Below are 23914 nucleotides of genomic sequence, written 5' to 3'. Positions count from 1 at the left end.
TCTCTATAGACAGGAACTTTGTTCGGTTTACGAATTGAAAGTCACCTTATTTTCGCGATTACTTTTTCTAAAACAATCAAAATTATAAATGAAAACAAATATATACCTGTTAAATCTTGACCAAATCTAGATGAAAAATAGAATGTGTATCAATTGAAAGCGAATGTGTATCAATTGAAAGCGAAAAGCGAACATAGTACCGCCCTTATGATGAGTATGTTTGTAACCGCATACGACCGTTTGGACGTGGTTGTAAAGTGAGTTAATTAAATAAAAAATACCACAACTAACCTTACAATATCAAAAAAGCTAAAGTATTTCAAATCAGTTTTTTTTATAAATAAAAATGTTTATTTTAGAAATAGACAACATTTATCATAAAAAATCAATTTTTAAATATATTTCAACAATTTTATAAAGTACATATATAAAGAATAATTGTACATTGTAAGAAGTATGTACATATATTATATATATATTATTAAAAACACTGTACGACCGCTGGGATCAGTTTCGAGTAAAAACCCAATGTATAGTCTAACTAATAATAATTACGAATGTTCACACGATGTATTTTAAATAATAATAATGTTTGGAAAATATATTTCAGATTTTTACTTAGAGAGACGTAGACTTTGTACCCAAAAATATAATTCTATTTTCAATTATTAATAAAAATAAATATTTGTTGTTCGTTTGTTTTATTTGTTTTATGAATTCACACTTATTACACACTAATTTAATGATTACCACACAATCAGCGATAGCATTGTTTAATATTATAAATTAAATTATATTTGGGTCTTTAGAAGATTTTATTTCAGCATATTCATAATGTTCTATCGTGTTTCCTCAGATATTTCCTTTCATGATGTCAACTCTTGATGAAACATATGTAAATTACCAATTTAAATGTTTAAAGTAATTTTTAATGCTTTTAAAGTAGGTTCTTTGTTTTTCAACGAATATATATATATGGTTGGATTTTTGGCTTTTAAATATACACAAGTTGTATAACAGCGAATACATTAATTGTACGTTATTTTCTTTAAAACATTCATTTAAAATGACTTGTGCTTTTCTTTATAGAATAGATCTTTCCTTGTCTTCTTGGCGGTTCGACGTAGAAGATTGTATTAATTTGAAGTTTTGTTCGTTTCTGCACCATAATTGGAAGCTTTACTTATTTTGGACATGTTAATAGCTTTCACCATAAAGAAATAAACTGAAAAAAAGAAAAAATGATTAATTCTTTTGTTTAGATTTTCTTATTTGACATTTTTATTAAATAGTTCTGTGATTCGTTTGGCTCGAGGTCATGAAGATATGACAACGATATTGTTGTTTCTTAATTAACTGAATTTTAAATTCTTATATTCGAGTATTTCGTCATACCTTCGGGGATTACCTTCAATATAATTTAATATATGCTGTTACAAATACGATATTTCTAGATTTTACTTAGTTTCCGTAAATTCAAAATTTCAATTTGTAACGATAAAATTAAGTCATCATCTATTTATTTTCTAGTATCTTCCTGTATTTCTTTTATTTTTACTTTAGGGCTGTTTTCTTTTTGCACTGGATGCAACATTTGTATGGGCTATCCAGAACATCGTTGCACTGGTGTTCTATCCAGAACATCTCATCAGTGCAAGTCGCGCCGATGTTGCCAGATTGTATTTGGATAAAGTGACGCTTCTTCGATTCACAATAGCAATTTATTGTGACTATTTTATCGAAAATCATGAAATTCAAAGTGATACAGTGTCATAAATAATCGCAGCAGTAAATATTTATTACTAATTGAGGCATTTCATACATTAAAAATGCAAGATTTCACTTCTTTTCTGTGATTGTTTTTAAACAGCTGATGACAGTGTTGCATATTTTTGGAGATGTCCTGGATAAACGAGTACTCTGTTTTATTTTACTCCTTAACGGCTTAGCATATCCAGTGCTAAAAGAAAACAGCCCTTATAATGATGTATGTAGTCAGTGCACAGTGGTCGATCCCTTTGGCCAAAAATAAAAAATCAAAGTTAGAAATTTGTCAAAAAGTGTGGCACCACTGTTTCTTATGCAAACAAGGTTTTACAATGTGTATTTGGTTTTGTTTTATTTCATCTGTACTCTTTAAGAACGACTTCAAAAGAGAGAGCAAGTAAGCAGTTGGTTTTTGAAGTGTGAAAAAGTATAAACTTAGGTTAGGTTAGGTTATGTGGCAGCCCGATGTATCAAGCTCACTTAGACTATTCAGTCCATTGTGATACCACAGTGGTGAACTTCTCTCTTATCACTGAGTGCTGCCCGATTCCATGTTAAGCTCAATGACAAGGGACCTCCTTTTTATAGCCGAGTCCGAACGGCGTTCCGCATTCCAGTGAAACCACTTAGAGAAGCTTTGAAACCCTCAGAAATGTCACCAGCATTACTGAGGTGGGATAATCCACCGCTGAAAAGCTTTTTGGTGTTCGGTCGTAGCAGGAATCGAACCCACGACCTTGTGTATGCAAGGCGGGCATGCTAACCATTGCACCACGGTGGCTAAACTTAAGGGCACTTTTAAATAAATATAAATAAAAGAAAAAAATTATATCGAAATAAATCGAAATGATTCAATAAATGATATTACCTATATTTTAAAATAAAAAAAGTGTGTAAAAATTGTTTTAAATTTGTTATAAAATCAATTTTTGTCAGTCACATTGTTTTGTGTTCGTTCGTTCTTATATGTAAATTTTATGTGGAGTTTTAGTTGTGTTCCCCCCTGAAGTATCCAATGGGAGTTTTTGTGGTTTATTAGTTAATATTTCAAGATTCTAAATTGATAAAAATCAGCTGCTTTCTTTTGCCCCCCTTTGTGTTATCTCCCTAATACCGAAGTGGTCTTGTTTCTTTATATCCAAATATCAATTTTTGTGTGGTGTTTGTTAACACTAGTTTACACTAAAAATGTACATTGGACGACTTTTCTTATGTATTTTGATCTGCTGAATTTGAAAATAAAGGTTAAAATTTTTTTATGAAACCGTGTTTGGGATATCCCGTTATTTTTAGTTTTTCTTACTATTTTCGCTAAACAAATTATACCTCGAGCTAGAAATGTCCGATTATATCGTTGTTTGTACTTGAATGCAAGGTATTGAGATGTCGAACAAACGTGTATATTTAGATCTGTGATAAGTTAAGTGGTTCAAAATATATCGATGAAAATAGGGCGAATTTTCAAAACAATGTAAAACACAACTTCATGAAAATCGCATAAAAACTACTGCCCTTAGGGTAAAATCGTGAGATCGGTCTATACGTAGGTTATACCAACACATGGGCTGATTCACCTCATTTCCGTTACATCACAGAAAATGATATAACAAAATGATTGTTGATATAACAAAATTGGTTGCTAAAGTGACTAAAATCGTAATTGTATTTACAAATTACGTTGTTAGCTCAGATTTAAACATAATTTTAGTTGTATTGACAATCAAATTAATTGATATTTTTTGTGTGATCTATTTGGGATCTTAAAATAATTCTAGATTTTAAATTTATGCAAATCGGATAGATAGTACGACTTTTAGAAGCCCAAAAAATAAAATCGGAAGATCGGTATATATAGGGGCTATACCAACACATGAACCTATAACCATCATTTCTTCACACCTATTTGTGGTCCTAAAATACCTCTGTATTTCAAGTTTAAGGCAAATCGGATAGAAAATACGGTTTCTAGAAGCCCAAGAAGAATCGGGATATCGGTCTATATGGTGGCTATATAAATACATGGACCGATAGACATTTGCGGTCCTAAAATACCTATAGATTTCCAATTTCAGGGAAATCGGATAGAAACTATGGTTCCTAGAGGCTCAAGAAGTAAAAGTGGGAGATCGGTCTATATGGGGCTATACCAAAACATGGACCGATACACACCGTTTTTAGCACACCTACTTTTGGTCCTAATATACCTTTAGATTTCAATTTCCAGCGAAATCGGATAGAAAATACAGTTTCTAGAAGCCTGATATAATGATTAATTATTATATTTGGCAACCCTACTAAAGTTAAGTACCAAATGTCATATAAACGAAATAAACACAATATCACTTCTTGTGCAAATCTCAAAGTGAGCGGATGTTTTTCATTTATGATAATTTGGCGACGAGTAAAGAAGAGAACACCACAAGTGTAGAGAAAAAGTGGATTTTGTTTTTACCGTTAGTTATTCACAAGAAAGTCGTAATATATATATTTTGTTTTTGAAACCATGGTGAACGAGAATGGAAGTGCTGTTGTATCCTTTTTTAATTTCGAGCCATTTGATAATAAAAGAACATCATGGTCAAGATGGGTGAAGCGGTTTCAAACAGCACTATCACTTTATGGATGTGATTCTTCCAAGCATCAAATGTTGTTGTTGCACTTCATTGGCCCCGAAACGTATAATATACTGTGTGACAAATTAACTCCTACGTTGCCGGAGAGTAAATCATTTGAAGCCATAGTAAAAGTGTTACAAGATCATTTTGACCCAAAGCCAAATGAGTTATTGGAAAATTTCCGATTCAATATGAGGAAGCAGAAAGAGGGTGAAAAGGTGTCGGATTTTGTGATGGAATTGCAGAGGTTGGCAGCGAATTGCAATTTTGGTGATCATCTGGAGAAGGCCTTGAGGAATCAATTGGTGTTTGGTTTGTTGGATAAAAAGGTTCAGAGCAGGCTGTTGGAGAAAAAAGGGCTGACTTTTGCTGAAGCAATGGATATGGTGATGGCGAGCGAGATGGCAGAGACGGGTGGAAATGAATTGCAGTGTAAGGTGGAGAAGATGAGCGTGAACAAAATGGCGGTCAAGTCGACTAAAGAAGGAAGGTATAAGAAAAGAGTAAGTCGTTATGAAGCAAAAACCTGTTTTCGCTGTGGGGACAACAGACACATGGCCGATCAATGCAAATTTAAAGACGCCGTATGTCATTTGTGCAAAAAGAAAGGGCACATTAAGAAGGTATGCTATAAAGGCAAAAATAAAGTGAATATGATAAACGACAGTGAAGAAGAGAAAACAGTAGAAGAAATTCTGCACATTGCAGAAATACAGAGCCCAACAAAATTACGTAAGAAAATTGTGGTGCCTTTAAAGGTCAATAATCACTTGATTGATTTCGAGATGGACACGGGTGCTCCTGTTTCCATAATGAATTTAAACGACGCAAAGAATTATTTCTCAAAAATTACAGTCGAACCATCAGATATACAACTAACAAGCTATTGTGGCACGAAACTAAAATGTGTAGGTTTCATTCGAGTGAACATAGCTCAATGTCATAACAAGAAATTGAAGTTGTACATCGTCAAGTCGGATCGGAAGCCATTGATGGGTCGAGATTGGTTGCGTCAAATAAAGCTAAATTTGGACGAAATAATTAAAGGCGATGAGGGTAGAGAAGTTGTTAATTCAATACAGACCGAGAACGAATCAAAAATTAAAAAATTGCTTGAAAAGTATCCTGTAGTGGTTTCAAAATCAGTTGGCAAAATAAAAGAACTTCAAGCCCGTTTATATTTGAAGCCAGACGTAACACCAAAATTTGTGAAGGCTAGAAGGGTACCATTTCCACTGATGGAAGCTGTTGAAAAACAATTGGATGAGCATGTTGCTGATGGCTTATTTGAAAAAGTCGAGAAAAGCGAATGGGCTACCCCTGTGGTTATTGTGCCAAAAAAGAATGGGGCGGTAAGAATATGCGGCGACTACAAAGTAACCCTTAACCCGGCTTTAGTAGTAGATGAGTATCCTCTTCCTACGATTGAGGAACTTTTCAGCAAGATGGCTGGAGGAAAAAAATTTTCTAAAATTGATTTGACGAAGGCGTACTTACAACTGGAAATTCATCCAAAGGACAGACATTTGTTAACATTAAACACACATAAAGGTCTATACCAACCGACTCGGATGATGTATGGCATAGCCAGTGCACCTGCAAAATTTCAAAGGTTAATGGAACAAATTCTGAGCGACATTCCTGGCGTTTCAGTTTTCTTAGACGATATCAAGATTACGGCTCCAGACGACCAAACCCACCTGTACAGACTAGAAGAAGTTTTAAAAAGATTCTGTAAGTACAACATGCGAATAAATATTGATAAGTCGGAATTCTTGCAAAACGAAATTGTTTACTGTGGGTATGTGATAAATAAATCGGGCATTAAGCGCATGGAAAGTAAAATACAAGCAATACAACAAATGAAAATGCCATCGAACAAAGACGAAGTTCGTGCTTTTCTAGGCCTTATTAATTACTACGGTAGATTCGTAAAAAACCTCGCCGATATTGCATATCCATTAAACCGGCTATTGCAAAATGAGGTACAATTTTGTTTTGATAAAGAGTGTGAAGCAGCGGTTAATGAAATTAAAAGGCAAATGCAGTCCGATACGGTTCTAACCCATTACGACCCAAGGTTACCAATAACATTAGCTGTCGACGCTAGCCCTACAGGTGTGGGCGCAGTACTTAGTCACATTTGCGAAGATGGTTCTGAAAAACCCATACAATTCGCGTCACAGACCCTTAGTAGAACACAGCAAAAGTATTCCCAAATAGATAGAGAGGCGTACGCTATAATTTTTGGTGTCCGCAAATTTTATAATTATTTATTTGGTAAGAAATTTACTCTAATTACAGACAATAGAGCCATATCGCAAATTTTCTCACCAAAGAAAGGACTACCAGTATATTCAGCAACAAGAATGCAACATTATGCCATATTTTTAGAGCAGTTCAATTATGATATCCAATGTAAGAGGTCAAAAGAAAATTCAAATGCAGATGCTATGTCACGTTTGCCAACACCTGAAAGCGACGAGTTCATTGATGAAGTCCATGTTGTGGAAGAAGAGATTATTGATAATTTACCTGTTACAGCTGAGGAACTAAGGTATGCAACAAAGATGGATTCAGAGGTAAAAACTTTGTTAAATTGCTTGCAGTATGGTCGCGAGTGTAATAGTAAAGACCGTTTTGGAATCACTCAAACGGAATTTTCTTTGAATAATGGCTGCATTTTACGCGGCATTAGGGTGTACATACCAAAAAAGTTGAGAGAACGTGTCTTAGATGAATTACATACAGCACATTTCGGTATATCACGTATGAAAAGTTTAGCAAGAGCCTATGTATGGTGGAACCAAATGGACAACGACATTGAGAATTTAGTGGCTAAATGCGAATCGTGTCAATTAGTACGCCCGGATCCAAAAAAGGTTGAAACGCATTGTTGGGCCAGGCCGAGCAAGCCATTCGAGCGTGTTCATGCAGACTATGCAGGACCTTTCATGGGAAAATACTAGTTCATACTTATAGATTCATTTACAAAATGGCCAGAAATTCATATTGTTCCCAATATAACAACGGACACAACAATTCAAAAATGTCGGGAAATATTTGCCCAATTTGGTATTCCGAATATATTTGTGAGCGACCATGGAACACAATTTGTATCCAATGATTTTAAGAGGTTTCTCAAAGAGAATGGTATCGAGCACAAGCTAGGCGCACCCTACCATCCAGCAACTAATGGCCAAGCCGAACGGTATGTACAAACGTTTAAAAACAAATTATTAGCATCGAAGTGCAGCCCAAGCTCAATGAGCAAAGAATTGGCAAAAATATTATTTTCTTACCGGCGAGCTATCCATCCTGTTACTGGAAAATCACCAGCGATGTTGATGTTTGGTAGACAGATTAAATCCCGACTTGATTTATTGTTACCAAAAAATGGTGCCCAGATATATAACCCAAATACAAATGTCAAATATTTTTCAGTTGGTGATAGAGTTTCAGTGCGAGACTATCTGTCTCTTAGCAAATGGAAATTTGGAGAGGTGAAGGAGAGGCTTGGGAAGCTCCATTATAACATTAAATTGGACGATGGAAGAGTATGGAAGCGACACGTGGACCAAATACGGAAAGTAGGCGTTAATAAGAACACTATTAGAAGCGAATCGGAAAGGAAATCTTTTGTAAGTCAACAAGAAATAATCATTTCAAGTAAGCAACAACATCTAGGAATTCCACGAGCTGTGTTACAAGAATCCCTACCACCAGCAAACTTAAATGAAGACCCATCTAAGACTGTCTCAGAAGCAACTCAACTTTCAACTCCTAATAATGCTCTTAGACGCTCTGAAAGACAACGAAAAGTACCAGCACGATTTTTGGATTATTAATTTAAAACAAAAATTATCTATTTTTCATATCATAAACTACCATATATATGCACAGATATTTTATATGAAAGGGAAATGAATTTTCATGTATAAGTACACATCATATATATATATATTTAACAAAAAATTATGTATATATCAAACTCTTTTAAGGGGGGGAAAATGATATAATGATTAATTATTATATTTGGCAACCCTACTAAAGTTAAGTACCAAATGTCATATAAACGAAATAAACACAATATCACTTCTTGTGCAAATCTCAAAGTGAGCGGATGTTTTTCATTTATGATAAAGCCCAAGAATTAAAATCGGGAGATCGGTCTATATGGGTGGCTATACAAAAACGTCATCAATCATTCCCATTTTATCATTAAATAGTCCTGACATAATTATAAAGCCGTGACCGAAGTTTCACGATGATAGCTATACTGGAAGTAGTTTTGGCCGCTAACTCCATATAGCACCGACCACTGTCACAGTGGTGCCAACTGTTTTGGGCTGAAAATGGTCAATTTTAAAAATATTTTTCGTCAAAATCGTCAATTCATCCCAAAGAATTCCTCAAAAAATCGTCACTCATAAAACAGTTGAAAAAAAAAGATTTAGGAACAAAATAAAAATTTTATTCAAACATCTGAGGCATCCATATATTGTATACACAATAAAGCTGTTATTAAAAAAGGGGTTTATTCATTTTAGTTACATGAATAATGCCATTTAAATCTCTAAGTAAGTCATATAGTTTCCAGTTTTTTAAACGACGATTAATTGAAATAAATTTTTAATTAATTTAAATTACTATATATCTGATTGTGACCATATGTACTACATTGTTTAACAAAATTTTCTTGACAGAAAAATTTCCTATTCTCCAAGCGAATTTAAATCCTTATTACTTGCTCATGTATAATTTTTTTATTATTACTATTATCGGTAATGAATAAATAAATAAATTGAATTTAACTAAACTGGCTCCATAGCAATCAAAATTATTTCGCTTTAAATAGTTTATAGACAAAAGAATACCTTGCAATGTTTAAGTTTCAAAGGGATTTCGAATTTTAGGTTTATTTATATTGATTGCTTTGAAATTTCTTTCTACATTGGAGACGGCTGGGAGCAAGCTACATATAAATTGTCATATTATTGAGATCCAAAATAACATGTTTACATTACAACTTATGAAAATCGTCAACTTATAACTACATCTCTTTGAAAAATCGTCAAAAACCCTCAAAAGGAAACACTTGAGTCGAGCATTTAAAAAATCGTCATCTCATAACTAAGTTGTTTAAAATCGTCGTCAAATCGTCAGAGGCCAAATTTACCATCAAAAATCGTCAAAATGACGAAAAATCGTCAGAGTTGGCACCGCTGTATGTAGTAAGTGCGTGTTCGACAGCTACCGTGACTAGATGGTCATAGATTATTTTAGCGTTGTCAGAATCAGAATTCTATCTTTTATAACATATTTTCAAAATTTCTCTACTAATTTAAATTAATTTTACTAATTTTCGAACGAATTTAGATATCTGTTTGAAACTTAGCACAAGTGCTTTTGCAATAGGTCGCCGCATATTGTAAATGAGTTATATCAGTCTATATAGTTGTAGCTCCCATATAGTCCTAAATCTCCAGATTTGAGATTTTTAAGCGGCCGGAAGGCTGAAATTCGGTAGGTGTTCACCATTAGGTGATGTAGGTGTTCACCATTAAACATCCACACCAAAATTGATACATATATTACAGTAGATAACGGATATAAGAAACTCTGAAAAATACACAATTTTTTGTTTCCTATAGGGTAAGTGCAGCAAATGTGGTATACCCATTTGTTTTTCGAAAGCCAAATTTTTTGTTTTTCTTCGACGAGGCTAAGATTTTACCACATTCATTTTACTAGTGTTAGCCATCCACGCAACTATGAGCGAAAAATTAGAAACCCATAATTTCGGATATATTAGCGAATTTATTAAAAAACACATTAAGCACGGATTCATAAAATGTGCAGGTAATGTGGTACACCATAATGTAGATTTTTTTGTAAAAAAAAATAAATGCAATATGTGTATCGCAATCGCATACATTTTATGCTTATTTAGTACTCGTCAGTTATTTACATCCGAAAATTAATAAATATAAAATATATCTTCACACAAAACGAAATGATTAAGAACCTCCAAAAAAACCTTCGAGCACGGGTAAATGTGAATTCTTTCAACTGGCACAAAGAAAGAGTTGCAAAAATCAAATTTATCTTTGATAGCATCATTTTCTGACAGCCACAATCTATTCAGCTTGGTTTAGTTCTTCGTATGTTGTTAGATAGAGAAAAAAACTACTATACCACATTACCAGCCTATACCACATTTGCTGTCTTACCCTATGCGTTTTTTTTTCTTATAGGCATTTATTGTTCATAATAAAACGAAAGTAAAGGGTGATACGGTCAAAATTTGGTCAAGGGAAAACGCGTGTAAATCGGTGAAATCGTTTATTTAAAAAATCAAATTAAATTTCTTTTTCAAGTTCAATTAGTATAAAATTCAGGAAAAATCTTCAGTTAGGCTTTCGCTTTTCCAAATCCGAATTGCCGGGCCTCACGCTTGACACCTGCCATCAGATTTTGTACAGCCACCTTGTCCACCTTCTTCGCCGCAGAAAGCCAGTTTGCCTTGAACTGCTGCTCATCCTTAGCAGTTTTTTTGGTCTTCTTTAGGTTCCACTTGACAATAGCCCAGTATTTCTCAATTGGGCGGAGCTCTGACGTGTTGGGAGGGTTCTTGTCCTTGGGAACCACCTGCGCGTTGTTGGCGGCGTACCACTCCATGGCCTTTTTACCGTAATGGCAAGATGCCAACTCCGGCCAAAACAGTACGGAACAACCGTGTTTCTTCAGGAAAGGCAGCAGACGTTTATTCAAACACTCTTTCACGTAAATTTATTAGTTGACAGTCCCGGAAGCTATGAAAATGCTGCTTTTCAAGCCACAGGTACAGATGGCTTGCCAAACCAGATATTTCTTTGCGAACTTTGACAGTTTTCGATTTCCCCCCGATCCAGACTTCCTGGCTGTCGACAAACGGTCCCCAAACACTTTAATTACATTTGTAACGGTTGATTTGGCAACTTTTAGCGATTTTGATTTGAGTAGCTCGGATTTTCGCGATGCGCGAGCAAAATTTTGATACGCCGCTCTTCTTGCTTGGACGGCATTTCGACAACTGAAGAGTGAATTCCAAAATCAAAATAGGAGCAACATTCTACACACACACACCTTCAAAATGAGGGGTGTTCAGGTTTTTTAAATGCAAAATTGAAAGAAATACGAAATAAGAAATAAGAAATAAGTTTATATTGACCAAATTTTGACCCTATCACCCTTTATAGCTATTTTACTAACTTTCTTATATGCATATTTTTCTTATATGGGATCCGTTACCTACTGTAGTTTTACAATAGTAGATAGCCCACATTGTGATCGATCGGGCTGAAATTCGGTACATTTATAATTAGGCATATCTCCCTAGAGTTGACATATTCTGCGTTTGAAATTCGGTAGTACGCGGACTTGTTGAAAAGTATAGTAAGATGAAGAGAATTTGAACTTTGCTTCAACTAAAAAAACCTCTCATTTTTAATTCAGATTACATCCTTGAATCCTATGCCAACTAGACCATCGGCGCTACATCCATAAATATGTCTTTCCGGATATACACTATTGGTAATTATATGTGATAATTAATATAGGATATGGTGGTTATACTATGCAACTGAACACTCCAAATTTGATTTGTATATAACTTTTAGTGTGCGCATTAATTTGAATGGATCTGATCTCTCGCAGCGGTTATTGCTCACAAACAGACTTGATAATTTATTGATAACACTTTACATGTGCTATTTTAGTTCAATGATCTTTTAACAGATACGTCCGGCATACTTTTGAACGAAGCCATCATACGTCATGAATATATTTATTATTATCGTTTTTCAAAGGTAATAAAATCTAATGGCAATTCGAGTACACAGAAGAAAATTTCACGAATTTTTTTCCAATTAAAGTCTTGAATTTTAAAAATATTCAATTGATTCAACTAATTTATTAATTGAAACAAAAATCAATCACAAAAAATAATAGTATCAATTTTTTGTTTAATTGGATCAGTTAATTTTTTAATTGACTTTCAATTAATTTTTTAATGATACTATCATTTCTATGATTGAAGACATTTCAATTAAAAAATTAATTGGTTCAATTAATTTCGTGATTGAATCAGAAAAAAAACTTTTTTAGTGTGTATGTTTAGCGCGGTATGCGCACACTTGAATGTTCTGTGGCTCTTGTTAACAGATGTCACACGTAAGCCACGCTGCTATCAATTACGGGATAGATGTTGGGGTTCCTATTGCACTTGCCAAATCTTACTTATGCCAAAGGTTCTCAGGTCTACCATGGAAAGTCTATTTGCTCACGTTTTATGGGCAGTTTTCAAACTCTGAGAATATGAATAAACTCTTAGTCAATCTGGCTTAATACGGTGCGAAAAAAACGTGTCGTCATATCGGAAACAAACGAACACGTTTATTCACAACACTCATAAATTTCTCATTAAAAAATAAAAAATATATAAAAAATAAAATAAATAGAAAACAAGTAAATATATACAGCAGTAAATTCGGCCGGGCCGAATTTTAAATACCCACCACCATGAATTAAATATGATAGTTTACTTTGAAAACTCTTCGTCGTAGTGGGTTACTTGATACTATATAGAATTGTAGGGGGTTTGATGACAAATCTTCTCCCAAGGCAGTCAGCTCCCGAAGAAAAACTTTAAAGATTCTACCAATTTTGTTTGAGTTTTAGAGAAATTATAAACATATCGTGTATATGATTAAATTACGCCTTGATTTGCAGATTAGATTTTTTCCGCCATTATTTAAATAAATACGATGAGTAAAATCTGGAAATTTTACCTTCAGTTTGAAGCAATTTTCATGATCAGTGCGCCTGCTATTTTAGAGAATTTTAGAGTTGAATAAACGAAAATACTTTATAAGAAAAGGAAATTTCGTTTGTCTAAAATTTCATTATAGATTACTAATTTCCAGCAAATCGGATAAAAACTACGGATTCTAGAAGCCCAAGAAATAAAGCCGGGAGATCGGTGTATATGGGGGCTATACCAAAACATGGACCGATAGGTACCATTTGCCATATTTGTGATCTTAAAATACCTCCAGAATTTCAAACAAATCGGCTAGAAAACATAGTCTCTAGACGCCCAAGAAGTAAAAATCGAGAGATCAGTCTATATGGGGGTTATACCAAAAAATTGACCGATATACCTCAATTTCGGCACATTTATTTGTGGTCTGAAAATACCTCTACATTTCGAATTTCAGGCAAATCGGGTAATAAATACAGTTTATAGAAGCTCAAGAATTTCAGGCAAAGCGGATGGTAAATATAGTTTCTAGAAGCCCAAGAAGCAAAATCGGGCGATCGGTCTATATGGGGGCTATACCAAAAAATGGACCGATGGGCACCATTTTCGGTACACCTTTCTATGGTCCCAAAAGAACTCTAGATTTTCAATTTCAGGGAAATCGGATAGAAAATATGGCTTCTTGAAGCCCAAGAAGCAAAATCGGGAGATCAGTCTCTATGGGGCCTATATCAAAACATGGACCGATGAGCACCATTTTCGGCACACCTTTTTATGGTCCTCAAATACCTCTAGATTTCCAATTTCAGGCAAATCGTATTGTAAATATAGTTTCTAGAAGCCCTAGAAGCAAAATCGGGATATCGGTCTATATGGGGGCTATACCAAAACATGGACCGATGGGCACCATTTTCGGCACACTTTTTTATGGTCCTCAAATACCTCTATATACCTCTATATTCCTCTATATTTCAGGCAAATTGGATAAAAACTACGGTTTTTATAGGCCCAAGACTCCAAATCGGGAGGTTGGTTTATATGGAGGCTATATCAAAACATGGACCGATACGGACCATTTTCGACTCACCTCTTTATGGTCCCAAAATACCTCTAGAATTTCAATAGAAAATACTGTTTCTAGACGCGCAAGAAGCAAAATCGGGAGATCGGTCTATATGGGGGCTATACCAAAACATGGACCGATACGGACCATTTTCGACACACCTCTTTATAGTCCTACAATACCTCTAGATTTCCAATTTCAGGCAAATCGGATAGAAAATACTGTTTCTAGACGCCTAAGAAGCAAAATCGGGAGATCGGTCTATATGGGGGCTATATCAAAACATGGACCGATACGGACCATTTTCGACACACCTCTTTATGGTCCCAAAATACCTCTGGATTTTCAATTTCAGGCAAATCTGATAAAAAGTACAGTTTTTATAGGCCCAAGACCCCAAATCGGGAGGTCGGTTTATATGGGGACTATATCAAAACTTTGACCGATATAGCCCATCTTCGAACTTTACCTGCCTGCAAACAAAAAACTAATCTGTGCCAAATTTGGGGACGATAGCGCCGTTATTGAAGGCTGTAGCGTGATTACAACAGACAGACAGACAGACGGACAGACGGACATGCTTATATCGTCTTAGAATTTCTCCCTGATCAAGAATATATATATACTTTATATATTCGGAAATCGATATTTCGATGTGTTACAAACGGAATGACAAACTTATTATACCCCCGTCACCATTTTATGGTGGTGGGTATAAAAATAGGCAAATGTAAATATTTCATGGAGGTCTGGCGATTTGTTTTTAATGTTAAATGTGCAATACTTACATGTGGCTAGAATTAAGACGGCAATGGATAACCCAGTCCAATTGTTTAACATCAGTGAAGATATTAAATAGTACAAAACTGATGAGATGGAGACTATATACCATGAGGCAAAATTTACCAGCACACATAATCTTTTAGGGTAGATTTTGCAAGCAGTTTCTTTAAAGCCAGATGTTTTAAAGAAACTACCAGTTGTATGGAAACTTTCCATGATTCTATCTTTTTCCACGAAAAGATTCTGTAGCCATGCTGCTGCCTTCTCCTCATCGGCTGGAACATTTTCTAATGGAATACGTCTGACGAACATAAATGCTTCAACGGGCTTTCCACTTAAAAGTGTGGACATAGTAGGTGGATTCTAAAAAAAAAATCAAGCACAGATATAAATCATACCTTTGAAAACAAAATGTGTACATACCACTGCGTCTTTTTTGAAAGCTAAATTAATATCATATATAGCAGGGCAACGTCCTCGCAAACTTTCCAAACTAGCGGTAAATCCTTTAGTGCGGGGTATTAAATGGTGCTTCAAAACGGTCATACCGCGTTCTTGTGCAAATTTAACAGAAGCTTCATGTTTTTTCTCAGTGAAACGCGTTCCTTCAGCATTGAGAAGAAGCCAAGTAGGATCAGGATATGCATAAACTTCTTTTAACTGACGAGCAATTATCTCTCTATCTTTATCGAACGAACGCTCGAGGAAGACAAATTCAGCAAATTTCCATGCCCAACCAATAACTGGAACATATGAAATAACTTTTTTGGCGTAGGCTTTACAGTTTCCTAAAACACCAACCTTTTCTGTAAACATCCATCCAGCTAGCCAATCAATTTCATAAGTGTGATTCATAATAAGCAATACATTTTCCTTTCCGCAATATTTTTTCTCATCATCTGCATCCATGTAAACATGTATAAAACTATTGGAAAGCCAATCGCTAACAAATATTAATTCTGCAAAATGAAAAAATGGATTAGTGTACCCTCACTCAGATGAAAATTATGGATATGGGCATTCTTACGTGAGTATAAGGAGTAACATAAATAGTACATTAGTTTTCGGAAGAACTTTTTGTTAAATGGCTTTATGGTCACATGTATTATTAGTTGGAGAAGATTTATGACCAATCCTGATGCGAAAAAAGTTATCGCTATGGAGAAATGCGTCAGTCTTTGCTTCAATTTAACTTGTGGTGAAGACATGTTTTGTTAAATGTTTATCTCCCGGTCCAAACGGATAATGCTATCTGCAAATCTAAAAAAATACATAATATAAGCCCCGCAATTGATAAGTAAAATTTTATTAAATAATTGCCAGAAAAATGTCTTTCCTTAGAAGAAGAAAGAATACAAGTTGGCGAATTTTGTGGAAAAATCCCCGATATAATTATAAATATTATACTCGCACAGAAAATCATTCGCCTGGTAGGTAAAACAAGTATTTACGGCTAAAATTTCTGCCGGGCCGAATCCTAAATACCCACCACCATGAAACGCATGCAATAATCTATTTTTCATTTTTAATATTAGAATTTCAAGTGAATTAGACGGGACATAAATTACCCAGTCAGAAATTTACGATGGTTATAAATATTGAGCGTTGTAACAGCGTTGGAAGCCAACGTTGAAACAACGCTTGCTAAACAAATTAATTGACGGTTTTTAAATAGTACATTTTCCATAAAATTATCGTTGAAAATTCATGTTCCATCAATGTCCAATGGTTTTTAATGAGTAATGGAGGTATTATTGTTGATAGGAATTGATTTATAATAGGATAATGTTCCTTTATCATATGAAGTGAATATGTACATTAACAGTGAAACCACTAGGAACAACAATTTTGGTTAATTTTACAAATGAGGCAATTGTAGAAAGTTTTAACTAAACTAAACGCTGACATCACCCCAAACCCCAAATATAAGTACTTATTTATCGACTAATTGAAGAAATTTTGTTACTTGTTTGTTACTTTTTTTTTCACATGTTAAGGTGAGTATTAACTTCGAGTTTAGCCGCTTAAATCGCTAAAGTGAAAACTAAATCAGTAAGAAAAATGCATGAAATTATAGGTATTTGTTGCAAATTTTATTATAACTTGATGGGGAAAAGCCCAAAGCAAATTTTCACAAAGTTTGTATTCCTTAAAATGGATTATTAAAGAAAAGTAATCGTGAAAAAATGACGTTTTTAGCGGCTGAACTAGAACTTAATACCCACCTTTAAAGAAAATTTCATTTTTTGAAGGAAAAAATTGCAGTTCAGTATTGCAAGAATTTTCTATTGGTGCATTTGGGGTAAAATGTACAAATCTTAAGAAATTCTGAAGTGTTTTGTTTGAAATATGCACATTTGTGTATAACTTTTTCCCTTTGTTAAGTTCATTTTAGTGTCGTAGAGGCCCAGTCAGAAAAAAACCATCGGAAAAGCGTTGTAAAAGCGTTGTGAACGGTTGATACACGGTGGGAAAAAGCGTCGTTACAACCCCAAAATGATAACATCATTCCACGGTGTATCGATTGTATTTAACAACGTTTTCAAAGCGTCATGAAAACAATATTTTATACGCTTTTCCGATGGTTTAACGAACGCTTTGACAACCCCAAAATGATAACATCGTTATACGGTGTATCGATGGTTTTTACAACCATTAAAAAGCACTGAAAAACAACATTTCATTTCCAATTGTTTCTAGAATGCTTTAGGAGGGTTAGAATTATAATTTTACAGTACCTTAAAACCGCTATTGAAACAAAACAAAGCTACATGAAAATGGCCGTTAATAGGAAAAATACATAACTAAGATTAAGATTGACATTTATAATTGGTAAAAAAATTATTTTAATATGGTCAAAAATCGCTAAAGTGAAAACTAAATCAGTAAAAAAGACATAAAAGTATACATATTTGTTGCAGATTTCTTTATATCTTGATGGGGAATAGCCCAAAGCAAATTTTCATAAAGTTTGTATTCCTTAAAATGAATTATTAAAGAAAAGTAATCATGAAAAATTTGTGATTTTAGGGGCTAGTCATATGTCTTTATTATTTCCTATAGGTAATAGTTCAAAATTCACTCTTGGAAAAGTGTGAATTAACAAAGGGAAAAAGTTATACACAAATGTGCGTGTTTCACACAAAACACTTCAGAATTTCTTAAGATTTGTACATTTTACCCCAAATGCGCCAAAAGATTTGTACATTTTACCCCAAATGCACCAAAATAACATTCTTGCAATACTGAACTCCAATTTTTTCCTTCAAACAATGAAATTTTCTTTAAAGGTGGGTATTAAGTTCGAGTTTAGGCGATAAAAACGTCATTTTTTCACGATTACTTTTCTTTAATAATCCATTTTAAGGAATACAAACTTTGTGAAAATTTGCTTTGGGCTTTTCCCCATCAAGTTATAATAAAATTTGCAACAAATATGTATGATTTTGTGCATTTTTCTTACTGATTTAGTTTTCACTTTAGCGATTTAAGCGGCTAAACTCGAAGTTAATACTCACCTTAACATGTGAAAAAAGTAATTATGTCTAACAAAATTTCTTCAATTAGTCGATAAATAAGTACTTATATTTGGGTTTTGGCGTGATGTCAGCGTTTAGTTTAAACTTTCTACTCATTTGTAAAATTACCCAAATTGTTGTTCCTAGTGGTTTCACTGTTAATGTACATATTCACTTTATATGATAAAGGAACATTATCCTATTATAAATCAATTCCTATCAACAATTATACCTCCATTACTCATTAAAAACCATTGGACATTGATGGAACATGCATTTTCAACGATAATTTTATGGAAAATTTACTATTTAAAAACCGTCAATTAATTTGTTTAGCAAGCGTTGTTTCAACGTTGGGTTCCAACGCTGTTACAACGCTCAATATTTATAACCATCGTAAATTTCTGACTGGGGGGTTCTCTTTTTGATGTAAAGTGTAAAACACTAATATAAATATAACAATAAAATATTCTACGTATTTTGTTTTGTTTCAATAGCGGTTTTAAGGTACTGTAAACTTATAATTCTAACCTTCCTAAAGCATTCTAGAAACAATTGGAAAGACGTGTGAAATGTTGTTTTTCAGTGCTTTTTAATGGTTATAAAAACCATCGATACATCGTATAACGATGTTATCATTTTGGGGTTGTCAAAGCGTTCGTTAAACCATCGGAAAAGCGTATAAAATATTGTTTTCATGACGCTTTGAAAACGTTGTTAAATATAATCGATACACCATGGAATGATGTTATCATTTTGGGGTTGTAACAACGCTTTTTCCCACCGTGTATCAACCGTTCACAACGCTTTTATAACGCTTTTCCGATGTTTTTTTTCTGACTGGGTAGAGGTGTGCACGTGAGTAATGGTTTACTCACACACTCACGACTGAAAAATCATACTCACGCACGATATTTTTGGTAAGACTCACGCTCACGCACACTCACGAAAAGAAAATTTTTACTCATGCACACTCACGCACGAAAAGTCGTGACTCACGAAAAATACCGTGACTCACGAAAAATATCGTGACTCACGAATAATTTTATGATTAATTTACCTTACCAAAGTGTCTGAAAACATGAGCATTATTAAAATCGAGAGTGTTATTAAACTCTTAACATCCCAGGTGTCACTAAAATTGTAATTGAATTTAACTCTTAAGCGTTTTATGTTGGTGAGCAGGAATATTTTCGTGAGTGTAATTCGTTACTCACGCACACTCACGAAGATATTATTTTCGTGACTCACGCTCACGCACGACGTTTTGGTTTGTTAGTCACGCTCACGCACACTCACGCTGTTGTCATGAGCGTGACTCACGCACGAATCACGAAAATTTTCGTGAGTCACGACAATTTCGTGTCACGTGCACACCTCTAACATAAACCTCCGTCAAATGGTACTGATTCCAAAGTTAAAATTGAAATGTGTAACATCAAATTTTAGATTTGTTTTTTGTTTAATTTCTACAGAGAATCTTAAATATCTATTCATGAAAATAATATGAAAATGTCGCCTTTCATACGATTCCAAACCAAAATTCTGTCAATTTATTCAATGGACCATTATTAATTGAAATGGATCATTCTAATTAGTCTATTTGTGGCTATATCAATATAAACACTAATATGACATATTAGGTTTAAAAGGTGAAATCGGAAGATTGGTCTATAAGGTAGTTATAGGGAGACATTGATAAAAACTACATTTAACATAGTTCCTTTAGACCCAAAATATATCTAAAAATAAATTTTAAGAATTTCAAGGAAAATGATAAAAAAATCATATCGGTAGATCGGTCTCTATAGGGGCTATAAGAAAACATGACCCAATATGTACCAAATATGGCACATCTCATTTTAAATTTGAAATTGGATAAAAATTGCGGATTCCAAGCCCTCAAAAAATAAAATCGTGGGATCGGTTTTTATATGAGACTATATCCCGACATGGACCGTTGAATACAAAATTTAGCATATTTCTTTGTGGACCTACCTCCACATTTCCAATTTTAACCGAATCGCCATGGAGCCTTCAAGAAGTCAAATCGGGAGGTCAGTCTATATGGCGGCAATACCCAAATATGGACAGATGTATACCAAATTTGGCAAATATCTTTATGGATTTAATATACTTCTAAACATCTACTTTCAAGCAAGTTGATTAAAAATTGCGGCGTCCATGCCCTCATCCAAGCACGGAAAATATATACCAAATTTCTGTTTACTGACCTAAAATTCTTTAATTTTCTATTTTATTTATTTATTCATTTATTTAATCAACCAACGCCCTACAGACCAACATGTTAATAGAGTTTAATTTCAGATAAAAGCTGCGGCTTCCATGCCTTCAAGAAGTCAAATCGGAATATCGTCTATATGGGGACTATATCAAAACATGGATCGACACATACAACCATCCTTAAGCATATTTATAGGCTTAAAATACCTGCAGATTCAACATTTCAAGTAAATCGGACCAAAATTGCACCTACCAAGCCCACACACAAAAATTGTTTTTCTTATTCAATCACGAAATTAATTGATCCAATTAATTGTTTAATTGAAACGTCTTCAATCACAGAAATGATAGTATCAATTAAAAATTTAATTGAAGGTCAATTAAAAAATTAATTGAAGGTCAATTAAAAAATTAATTGATCCAATTAAAAAATTAATTGATACTATTAATTATTGTGATTGATTTTTGTTTCAATTGAAAAATTTGTTGATTCAATTAAATATTTAATTGAATATTTTTTCAAACTCAATTAAAATTTTAATTGGAAAATTTTTCGTGAAATTTTTTTCTGTGCAGAAGAAGTCAAATCGGTAGATTGGTTTATGTGATCGAAACATGGACCTATATAGCCCATTTACGAACTTGACCTGCCGCAGACAAAAGACAAACTTGTGCAAAACTTTAGCACACATAACTTCATTGTTTAAAGCTGTAGCGTGATCACAAGAGACAAACAGACAGCCATCGTTAGATCGTCTTAGATTTTATTCCTGATCAAGAATATATACTTTATATAGACAAAAATCGCTATTTCGATGTCTTACAACGGAATGGCAAACTTTTTATACCCCCCTCATCATCTTATGGTGGTGGGTATAAGAAGGAGGTAAACTCGTCAGAAGTAAATCATGTAAAGGTAAACATGCCACGAAGTAGATCTAGACAATGCAATCAGCCGGAGAGGTTATTGCCACCGCTTTCAGCGATTCACTTCCCAGGAAAAAAATTTGGAAGTTCTTCCAAAGGCACAACTTCAAAAGCACTTCCAGAAGATGCACTCCCAATGATGTTCTTTATTTAAACTACCCAGGAGGTTATTTTAATTAAATTTTTATAACTTGGTTTTTTCTTATTTTTAATGGGTAATTTAACTTTTTTTTGTTTCAAATATGCTAAATCCAATCTGAAAAAAATGTAAATTTTTGAAAATATTTGAGGTCAAACGTTTTAGACAAGCGTTAGAATCCATTAAAGATCATAAAATTATTATTTTATAAAAAATATTTATTTATTTTTTAATTTACATCCAAAACATTGAATTCGGATCACATCTAAAGAAGTGATGCAAATTCAATGCAATGGTTGTTGAAATGGAGGACTTCCGTCCTATGACAAGCCCATGTTAAATTAATCACTTCTGCGTCAATTTTGCACCACTTCCGGATCCAAAAAGAACATTTTCATTACTTTTTTGGCGACGCTTTTTTTGCTGGGTTGGTGTGATTAACATCAAAAGCCCATTTTTACAACCCTATTTTTGAAACGGTTTTTTTTTGAAACAACAACATTTACAAAAACGGAAATATTCAATGTTCAATACAGTTTATCAGACAATTCATTAGAATAAACAAATTGAATAAACAAATTAATATTAGCAGTTTACATTATTTTTTTAGCATAATACATTTGTTTATACATTTTTACCATGAATTTTAAACTTTGAGATTAAAAGTGTAATTAAATGCGTAAATAAATTCTTTGAAAATGTATTTTAAAATTGCATTTGATTTCAAGGAAACCTTAGTGCAACTTAACATTGAGCTTAAAAAATGCGAATTGTAATTAGATGTGGTTACGTAGGTTTTGCTGGGCTACTATCGCAAGCGAAATTTTTAGAGAATTTGACATTTTGCAAACAAGCATCTTTCGCTTCCTAACGAGTGTTAGGACGGCTCTAGTTGTTGTGACGTAACGAAAGTAGTATTCTATTATCGTGGCTGACCACAAAAAGTTTGGATGGAATCTTTAATAGCATTAGAAAGGAAAATTATTATATCTATTCTAAACTTTGTAATGGTATGAGATGTAAACTTTGTAATGGTATGATATGCTATTGCATATCCGAGTTGGAAAAATTTAAAGGTTACATGAAAATATTACGAAGGATGTATACCTAGAATGATTTAATTTCCAGTGTTCTAAAGTTTGAATTTGTTCAAGATAGTAGCCAAAGGTATAAATATATAGCAGGGCAACGAGCCAGACGTAGCCCTTCGAAACTTGGGCAAAAAATATTCACACGCACGCCAAGATTCCCGATTTAAACTCTATGTAGAGATGCCCAAAGAATAAAAATTAATGGAAGAAGAAGGACGAAAACTGCTGCAAGAGTCCAATGCCAAAAATATAATCGGATCTTTGAAAACAAGATTGCAAGCAAAACTAAAATACACAAATAATAAAGTTTAACCACAAAATTTAAGAGGTGTGTAAACCATGTAGTTTTTTAATTGATTTTTATGTGAAAGTGCGTTTTAATTTTTTGTCGGTGGATTTGTATTTTAAATATACCAATATACCAATACTTAGAATGTGGTCGATGTCAACTGATGTTATTTCCTAACACCTTTAATATATAAAACCAACTAATAGCAAATTTTGCTCAGTAGGTAGGTAGTCAAAATATCAACAAAAAAATTTATAAATACTGCAAGTTCTTCGTATCACCAAATTGAATGTGTATATGACCATAGGTACAGGGTATAGAAATTATTGATGAAGCAGTAAAATTGTATGTTTGTAATTAAGCTGATAAAAATGTTCAACTTGAATTTTTGATTAAAAATAAATTGGGGGCCTTGGTATTCACTCCCTTTTGAATTTTTTAATGACTCACAATTGTATTTGTTGTGATATTTAACACTCTTGCGTGGAAAGTTCCCATCGAAGCAATTAAATAGTAACAATTATTTGAATATTATATGTCACAATATTAGAATACCATAACGTCTGTCAACTAAACAATTTTTCTGGTATTATAAATATCTAATAATATCTAATTACTATGGAATTAGATCTGATCAGATCTCAATATTGACCTAGATCTAATGTCTTAGATATA

The 23914-nt window shown here is 33.6% G+C and overlaps 1 protein-coding gene across 2 annotated transcripts in view; it reads right to left on the bottom strand.

Moving 5' to 3' along the window:
• Nucleotides 1–328: 328 nt before the first annotated feature.
• The window catches only part of LOC142237112 (1-acyl-sn-glycerol-3-phosphate acyltransferase delta-like), a 29993-nt gene continuing 6407 nt past the window's right edge, over nt 329–23914 (bottom strand). The window contains exons 1-5 of one of the 2 annotated variants that reach the window (XM_075308471.1): nt 23373–23507; nt 16059–16291; nt 15455–15990; nt 15037–15394; nt 329–1225 (exon numbers count right to left, since the gene is read on the bottom strand). In XM_075308471.1, coding sequence (XP_075164586.1) covers nt 1137–1225; nt 15037–15394; nt 15455–15990; nt 16059–16239 — 1164 coding nt within the window. In that variant the 5' untranslated portion in view covers nt 16240–16291; nt 23373–23507 and the 3' untranslated portion in view covers nt 329–1136. Of the gene's footprint in view, nt 1226–15036; nt 15395–15454; nt 15991–16058; nt 16292–23372; nt 23508–23914 lie in introns of those variants that run through there. The other variant, XM_075308470.1, reaches the window with a different exon arrangement.

This window comes from Haematobia irritans, chromosome 4 (assembly GCF_050003625.1).
Source record: "Haematobia irritans isolate KBUSLIRL chromosome 4, ASM5000362v1, whole genome shotgun sequence".
Taxonomy (NCBI): Eukaryota; Metazoa; Arthropoda; class Insecta; order Diptera; family Muscidae; genus Haematobia; species Haematobia irritans.
The sequence above is the reverse complement of the archived record's forward strand: the minus strand, read 5'-3'. Positions and strand labels throughout refer to the sequence as shown.